The sequence below is a fragment of the Limulus polyphemus genome, unplaced genomic scaffold (assembly GCF_000517525.1).
Source record: "Limulus polyphemus unplaced genomic scaffold, Limulus_polyphemus-2.1.2 Scaffold599, whole genome shotgun sequence".
Taxonomy (NCBI): domain Eukaryota; kingdom Metazoa; phylum Arthropoda; class Merostomata; order Xiphosura; family Limulidae; genus Limulus; species Limulus polyphemus.
Genome location: NW_013666209.1, coordinates 453334 through 462459, shown reverse-complemented (window position 1 = coordinate 462459; position 9126 = coordinate 453334). Strand labels below are relative to the sequence as shown.

General features: G+C 32.1%; 1 protein-coding gene across 3 annotated transcripts in view; it reads right to left on the bottom strand.

Annotated features, from left to right (window-relative positions):
* LOC106459384 overlaps positions 1-6031 on the bottom strand; it is a 49715-nt gene extending 43684 nt beyond the window's left edge. For 2 of the 3 annotated variants that reach the window (XR_002610565.1, XM_013919000.2), the window contains exons 1-2: positions 5953-6031; positions 720-852 (exon numbers count right to left, since the gene is read on the bottom strand). Coding sequence is in view for 2 of the 3 variants with exons in the window: in XM_013919000.2 (XP_013774454.1) it covers positions 720-779 (60 nt within the window). In the remaining variant the exon portion in view is untranslated. Of the gene's footprint in view, positions 1-719; positions 853-5941 lie in introns of all 3 variants that reach the window. The other variant, XM_022385853.1, reaches the window with a different exon arrangement.
* Between the last annotated feature and the right edge of the window lie 3095 nt (positions 6032-9126).

Sequence of the window (9126 nt, the reverse complement as noted above, 5' to 3'; positions counted from 1 at the left end):
TCCATCCCATCAGCAAACAATCACAAAACTGTCAAACAAAATTACTAGGAAGCACAGTAAACATGTTTTTAAGGCTAATATTTAAAAGTGAGAAATTTGAAAAATAATGTAACAGTAAAAAACTACAATCACTAATGACTTTTTCAAAAAATAAAAACAATAACAGAATCAAACATTTCACTACAATAGTCCCTGTTGTGGCTTTCATGAAACACTAACAATATACATAAATTAAAAATAATTTAAAAAATTTTTGTTAAATGATAAATATTCATAGCAAAACCTTCTGCACGTCAGTATACTAATCAAGCAAATTTGTTTTTCTGGACACAAAAGCAGAAGCTCTGCAAACATGTTTTCCACCATTGAAAAATAATCTTCTATAACAGTACAGATATAACATCTAGATATGAGCACATGATACTGACAGTAGTATAGGTGGATCCAGATGAGCACATGCCCACCCCTTTGAGAAAAAATTAAAAACAAAAGGCAAGAAAAAGTTATGGTGTTGATTTTATTATCTTAAGCATTTCATCATAATCTGGCTCATATTTTGTATACTCATGCCTGTCATTTCTAATACATTTTGTTGCTAATGCCTCTCTCTAAACATGTGATTTAATCTTCAAACTATTTTTTTGGAAAAAAATATGATACATGTGTATAAAAAAAAACGAGTTTTTCAAGCAAGATAAATCTAAAAAATATTCACTAACCTCCTTATCACTTTCATCATCTTCACTCACATTCACTGCTGGTTCACCAGCCTGGGCCATTTTTTGAGAGATATTCACTACCAAATGTTTCAAATTCTCATCTTCTTAATCCATAACTTAACTGCAACAATTACTAAAAAGAACATTTGAACAAAAAAATTGTTGACATTATGGTATTTTTTAAATCAGTGTATTAGTACTTAATAACATAAAAATCTGGTAGCTATTCTTTAACTCTTTAAAGGAATCTACAGTTCTGTAAAGTAATTATTTTACATAAAAAATAAACTATGACTACCTCTACTTATAAACCAAAAAATGAAAAGCTGATGTGTTTTTAGCCATAAATACAAACACAAGGTAATGATTTAGTTATGACAAATACTTGGGTTTCATAAAAACTTAAAAATCAATGAAATGAATACTTTCTTGAGCACAATAAAAATAAAGGTGTAACAGTTCCCTATAGTATAGTAATTTGAATGGCTGGTATGAAGTTTCTTTTGGAAATTAACCACCATACACCATTTCAGACTGAGAAAAAATATTTTTAAATGTGCTTGTTCCACTGAAGTCAATAGGAAAATAACTATTTTTACAAACTGATTTAGTGTACAAATTTGTATAAATTCAATAAATTGTACTGTTAACTGTAAATGACAGAAATGTAAAACCTGATTCTATTTATTATTGATCAAAAAATTACTTTATATATACATAATGATTATGAACTTCTTTTAAATTCATTAACATACTTGTTTTTGAGATTTTCTTCTGATCTTTTTTTGCCCATTGAAGCAATTACATAAAATGATTAAAAGCACACACGTCTCATATTATTGATACGAGTTACTATGAAATTGAAATGTCAATTCACAACGTACTATTAGCCACTATGCTCATGAGTGCCAAGCATTATTACCTGAATCAGAGTAGCATTTTCTATAGGTTTCAAAAAGAAATAATGTAACAAAAACCCAATGTCAGCAACATCAAAAATTTCACATCACACCTTGAAAACTTGTAAATGTCAAAACTTCCATTACAAAGGATTGAAATATCATTTACATCATTTTGAAACTTAGATCCTTCCTTTTACAATGCTTTTGAAAGGAATGGTTGCTCTTGTGCACAACCATCTTTTCAAACTCACTTATCCCCAGCCAATTTTTACTCATCCAGGTTGAATAGGTGGGAGATTTTTCATATCCTGCCATTTAGAACATAGAATAAGCAAAGTAAAAAAGGTTATTAAGCACAAAGTGGTCAATTTTTTCCAATCTCCAACTATATTAAATTTGGTTCTTCATATTTATATAAATATTCAACAAAAATTCTAAATTAATCTAAAAACAAAAAACATAAACATGATTATGAGGCAACCCATTCTATAAATTTATAACTCATAACATAAAATTAATTTTTCCACAGATCAAGTTTAGATATTTGCTTTTAAAGCTAGTAGTTTCTTATTAATTCTACTATTCATAAAAGCATTTTGAGCTATTTTTCCCCTATCACTCAATACCAGATCCTCTAAGCTATTAACAATTTTAAACACTCAAATCAAGTCACCTTTAGTTTTCTTTACTCCAGAAGAAACAAATCCAAATCTTTCTGTAATGGGGTCAACCCGTTTCAAGGGGTGATACATATGCTTGGCCAAGTTAGTACAAGTTGGGAAGTTCTGTCCCTTGTATATGAATTATAGGATAATGCAATAGAATGCTAGTCCAACTTGAAAGTGCTATATTTCATAATCATTGCTCCCATTAATTTCCTATGCAAACGTGTATTATTCTTGCTTTTGTCCTAGTTCTGTACAGGCATTTTAGGAACTGTCTCTCTTTCTCTATCCTAGCAACAAACTGCAGTCATTCTGTGAAACTGGCCTGTAAGTTAGGTTTGTAATTTGCATTATTGTGAATAAATATAGTTTTATTTGTTCACCTGTGTTATCTGTTTCCTTAGCTGTCAGGGTTCAAAATTATTTTCTCCATAACATTCCTGGAAAATGCATTTCACAGATACTTATAACTACTTGACATATCAGTATACCTAAACCAGCATCATTTTATATCTACATTCTTCTGCTGTTGGACAGAAGCATGTCTCAGAGAAAATGACTAAAAATTGTAAACCCTAGAGGGAGTGAATTCCTTTAAATATTTGAGGTTCAAGAACAAGGCAGGACAGAACTGCACTTAGGAGATTTTATGCACAATATGCATAGCCAGAACTACAATCCATAATCTCTTTACCCTATTAAGAAATTTCAATGTCAGAAGGATGACCTAGCAAAGGCTTTTGATATGTAAACTTATAAGTAGTTGTGAAAAATTTTCTAAGGAGGGCCAAGAACAAGTTATTCAGCAACTTTGAATGCAGCATCACCTTCCTAGACAAGTGAAGAAGCTAACATTATTTGGTCATATCTTAAAGCAAATAAAAATAGACATGCTACCATAGTTATGGAGGGTAAAAGGTGAAGAAAACTGCATATAGTACTCTGAATGAGATATTACCAATCTTATACTATAACATTTATAAACTAAGTGTTTCATTTGTAGTTCTCAATATTCAAGATCAATATCCAAATTTAACCCATTCTGTAATACTGTCTGGCTCCTAAATAAAATATAAAACAATTCTGAACAGCATCAACTCGTTTCAGTAGGTAAGTATCGTGGATGAATTTTTCTGTCAGAAGCTGTCCAAAGTTTCATATAAAGCACGAGGAAGTTCCAAAAATAAATCCATGAGAGCCCTGGCTAATCACATTCTCCCAAATGGAGACAATGCCCATTTATTACCAACATTTTCTTTCTATCACTAGGCTAATTTTCAGTACATCAATTTCATATGATATTTCTTTTATTATATTTTTTGTGCAAAACCAATTATCCTAATCTTGTTTTGATAATATTTTGAAAGAGCAACCAACACAGTGTTTAGATGTGAACTACTGGAACTTTTTCACGTTATCATACTAAATTTCATACAGTTGATTGCTTTGGTACAACTTATCTAACATTATTATTACTTTACACACTAGCTGTAATAATATGTAAATTACAAACTACGTAACTAAAAACTGCATTTACTGTTTGTGCCAGAAGTTTTGAGTCTTAGTGTGGAAACCTACTGATACGATTCTGAAGATAAAACTGTATATATGGACACACTGCAGAAAGTGTCCATTGAGATAAAAGAGGATGATAATGCTGAAAAATGAAAATCCATGATCAGTGAAAACTATGGGGAGAGGATTAGTTTAAAACAAAATTCTAAGCAACATATTAAACCCCACCCCAATGCAGAACACAAAGAATGAAAGAGAAACTGAGTGATTTTTGCATAAGTAATACAGAGGCAATTTAAAAAATTTATTTATAGGGTAAACTCCAGTTTACTCCATCACTTGTACCATAATGTTGTGATTTCCCAATTGTTTATGCAGGTAGTGTGGGATAAAAGTCTCCATTATTCAAGTAAGTGCATATGTGTTATGGTCACTCTCTCTCAACTGTTCTGTAGGCAACTGTTGTCTGTCTTTAATGCTAACAATAGTTGAAGCTTATTGGATAATTTACTATGGCCTAGGACAGAAGTTATCTACTGAATCAACAGAATGTTATAATAAAGCTTCAAGTAACTGGTGATCATGTCCTTTTCTATGGATCACTGAAAAAGACAAATTTTGCAAATTCAGAGACCAAAGCACAAGTCTTTCAGTTAGTTCTCAAGCAGTCTCTGGTCATTTTAGTGCAGCATAATCTGTGACCATGTGAAAACTTTGCCATCTACATACATTTTAAATGTTTCTATGGCCCAAACAAAAAATTCTAATTCTGTTATCATATAATTTCTCTTGGCTGAATAGAGTTCTGCTTGCAAAAGCAATTCCACCTTTCAGTTACAGAGATAATTACCTCCTTGATTTGTAAACAATAGCATCTTAAAATTCTATCACCTTATTTCCAGCAACAATGCATTGTTTCAATGGCTTGAATGACTTACCCATCACTATGCCAAAATTCTTTTCTTCAGTCATATAATTGAGTAAGTTCTAATCTATACTGAACATGTGATCCAAATTTTGATAAATCAATTGCACTACATTGCATTTACTTTAATTAAGGTCATTTGCCAAAATTTTTGTCAAACTTAACACCAAGTCATTCTGTAGTCCCTCAACATCCTCAAAACAGATATAAATAGTCACAAGTTTAATATCATCAGTAAACTTAATAATTTACTAATGAAACTCCCATCAGTATCATTAATGCAAAAAAGGAAAAAGTAAAGAACCAAGCAAGCACTCCATGAGTAACGGGTTCATTTTGACTAGACTCCATTAATAAAAACATCTTTCCTTTCTCTCATCCAACCACCCTAAAAACTAATTACTACTCTTTTTCCCAAGCTCTACTTATGTGATTTTCTTACCCAATCTTCTGTGTAGCACCTTCTCAAAGTTTTTGAAATCTTATTTTCCATCATCCATATAACAAGTAACATTCTAAATAAATTAACAATTTAGTAAAGCAACATTTTCCTTCAGTGAATCCATGTTAGCTTTCTTTGGTAATACTTCACTACAAAGCTTATTTTATCAGACTATAGAGGTAAAACTTACTGGTCTTTACTTTCCATGGCAATTGTCTATTGTCTGTTAAATTATCAAAAATGAATGAGAGTGTACTAAGTTTAAAAAGTAGTAGCAGTACTATTACTAGTACTACTAGCATCAGCTATGCATTGTAAACCACCATTATATTTAATACAGGAACACTAGATATACTAATACAGTACAATCGCGGTATTAATAATACTATTAATTTATATAATCTAATAGTAATATAAATGTTACAGTACTGACAGAAAACTATACATTATAGTATAATAAAATAATCTGGCAATGCACCTGCTGTACTTTTATAATTTCACTAGCTTCACTTGTAGCTGACTAAACTGTAAAGAAACCTGTGCAAGTGTGCTGTAATCACATTATAACCCACGTCAAATTTGAAATTATAAAAATGATAAAGCTAAATAGTAAAAACTAAAATTCCAACTATTTGAACTAACGTTTTAAATAAATACATTTTGTTATATTTCAAATTTATAATATAGCACAAAAACTCAAAAGCAAAACATTATATGCTATTTCTAAACTGAAAAGCTACATTATGTTATAGATATCATTAAAATTTCCTCACCAAATACATACCCCAGAACGAAAGATACTTTTAACTATAAGCAATCTTCTGAAAATTTTGGATGATGGCGCATACAAACTTAAGCGCCACCTTTCCAAAATCAAAAGTTGCAAATTGAAACAGATTTTATTTATTTCTTCATCTCTTTTAATGATTATTAGCATTAACATTTCTGTTGAATATATTTCTATTTTAAAAATACATAATGATAAAAACACTTAGAATTAAGTATATAAACGTACTTAGATTGATGCATTGTACTTCAAAATCGGAACTATTTCAAATATTAATCTTAAACAACGCGAAATATAAATTCCAGCTAATATACCCGTTCAACGCACGGAGAAGACATAGGGACCCTTCGGGGGTGACATGAGGGGGGGGAGTATCCGAACATCAACCCCCACTGTCACTTCTCGGATGGTCCTAAGGGTATGTGTCAGGTATGCAGACAGTTGGTCCTCTCATGTGATCATGGTAATAATTTCAGTTGACATCGAATTCAAAGAAAACTAACATGTGGATGCTCAGAAAAAATATTTTCTCTTTATTCCGCTCGTGGTTGAAGGATATTATTACGACAGCGGAAGTCACGTGACTCTGGAAGCATGCGCGCTGGAGTTTCTAGAAGGATCACGACTGTTCCTGGCAACTCTAGTCTTTTTTAAGCGCCCTCTATTTTAGTATACAAACCCGGCAAATAAAGTGGAAATATAATTGCAGATAGAGAGATATAAAGACAGATAATTGAGTCAAGCGAGCGGTAATGACTGTAAGTAAAATGCGTGAATCGTTGTGAATTATAGCGTATGTTTAACTGAAAGTGACTGTGGAAATTCTGTGTATTGCAAAGTTGTACTGAAAAAGAATAAACTAGTTTTATTTAAGAAAGGACTTATATCGCTGAAGTTTCTCGGAAAGAATTTCTACGGGAAATTAACAAACGAACAGAGATGCAACAATATTTATGCCTAAAAATGGAACTAAGGAGGCTAACATTTACATTAACTATACCTGGAGCGGTGGTAGCCAATGGAAAAGCGGGAAGAAGAAAACCAAAAGTATTTGATGTGTACTGTCTTTCTGTCGATGTGAGTTTTTCATGCCTTGAGGGAAATTCGGTTGTGTGATAATACTGCGTGATTAAAAATGTGACGGAAGCACCTAGTTCAAAGTAACTTGCTTTACTCTATACATATAACTAGATGTATCTCTGCAGGGTCCTCGAAAGTGTCCTGTTTCAAGAGTATTTATACCCCGGCAGAGGTCTAGAACGTTCCACATAATACTAGATATTATGTTGCAATAATACTCATTTAAAAAACGAGAAAACTCAGAAGGTTCTAGTAACATGACGCAATATTATAACAATCACCAATTCATAACTATTGAACTACTCAACGTGTGATTCGTAAACAGTTACGTAAACAAACCCACGATAAAATAAACTAAAAATAACTAAATTTAACACTCGCATTAAACTTAAATTGAAACAGTCGTGTATAACTAACAATCATTAAGGAATAAGACATATAAAGGAGGGCTTAAGACTGCTCCTGTGGTAAACCTGCCTGTGAATTAAATAGATCGGACTCGGAATTGTTAATTTTGATTTTTGATTTTCTATTTAACAGGAAACTGGATATCCATCTCATTACTGTTGTGGGAATTTACTTTGGATTAGTTTATATCTCAAGCCTTGGTGCCAGGCGGAATCAAGAACTTGCTTTACGTCCGAGAAGAGACTTATTGTTGTATGTTTTTTATTAAATCCCTGGATAACAGATTCGGTAATTCTTACAATATGATCGGCTGTTTATCTATTTTCCGCGATGCATTTTGAATTTCTTTTGATATATTGTTGTTTTCTAAGTACCATAATAAACGCGTTGTGATTATCTTCTCTAACAGTTTTCCTATATTATCTAATAAACTAATTGGCCTGTAGTTTTTCGAATCTTTAGCAGCAGGAGTATTTTTTGGTAAAATTTTAATTACGGTTCATTTCCATTGGTGTGTATGTGTTTTGTTATAGCAAAACCACATTGGGCTATCTGCTGTGTTCACCGAGGGGAATCGAACCCCTAATTTTAGCGTTGTAAATCCGAAGACTTACTCCTGTCCCACCGGGGGACTCTTGAATTGAGGGATAGATTTAAAAATGGCCGAAGATATAATGGAAGGGTTTCAGAATCGTTATAAATAATTATATTGCGGATAGCATTCTAGCCTGGTGAGATGTTTTAATTTTTTGGACTGTGATTTTAACTTCAGTGAAAGTTATAGGATTGGTTATATAGTCTACGTCTGCTACATTAAATGATCTGGATGTTTGTGTGGTGCATGGAAAGACTGGATTAAAAATATTTCGTTGTTGTTTTCTATGTAAGTTTCTATGTTATTGTAATGTTGATTATTAAAATGGGGGGATCAAAGGTTTTAAAAACTTGTTTATAGTACTCTGCTAAAAATATTTGCTTTTTGTGATCCGAAATTGCTGTTATATTATTTTATTCCAAATTAGAAATCTCTATATTATTATTTTCATGGCCTTAAAGTTTTCCAAAACACAGTGAGGTTTTGTCGTGAATTGTTTATAGATGCACAGCAATTTGCCCACTTAACATCTCTTTGATTTTTGATAAGTTTGCGGATTCTATTTTTTACACGGTCAGTGTTTGTTTTGATTGATTGATCACATGTTGTGATAAACTGTGTGCGTAACCAGTGAATGTGAGAAGATATTTCATTCGTAAGTTTCCATGAGTTCGGACAGAGTCAGGACTATTGTAGTATCTGTTATATCTTTAGTGAGAGCTGTAGCTATCAATTTCTGTTTCATTGTTAGCTTTGGTAGGGATTTCGGGTAGTAGAGCGTCAGTTTCATTTCTAAAAGCTTCACAGTTGGTAGAAGTAAAATTAAAAACTTTGGGTAAAGTGGATGCAGACAAGTTATGACTATTGAAAGTGGTAATGGAGATTGGGTTATAGTCACCATCAATGTTTTCATGAACTTTAAAGTTAGATGTGCGTGGGATTAATGCTGGGATGATCATAGCAAGATCTAATATTTCTTGTGTTCCGTTGTGGTGCGTGTGAATTTAGACGTGTTGTCATTGACTATGATCAGATTATGTTGTATAATGAAGTCGTTGACTATTTTGAAATTACGGTTGCTTGTTCTA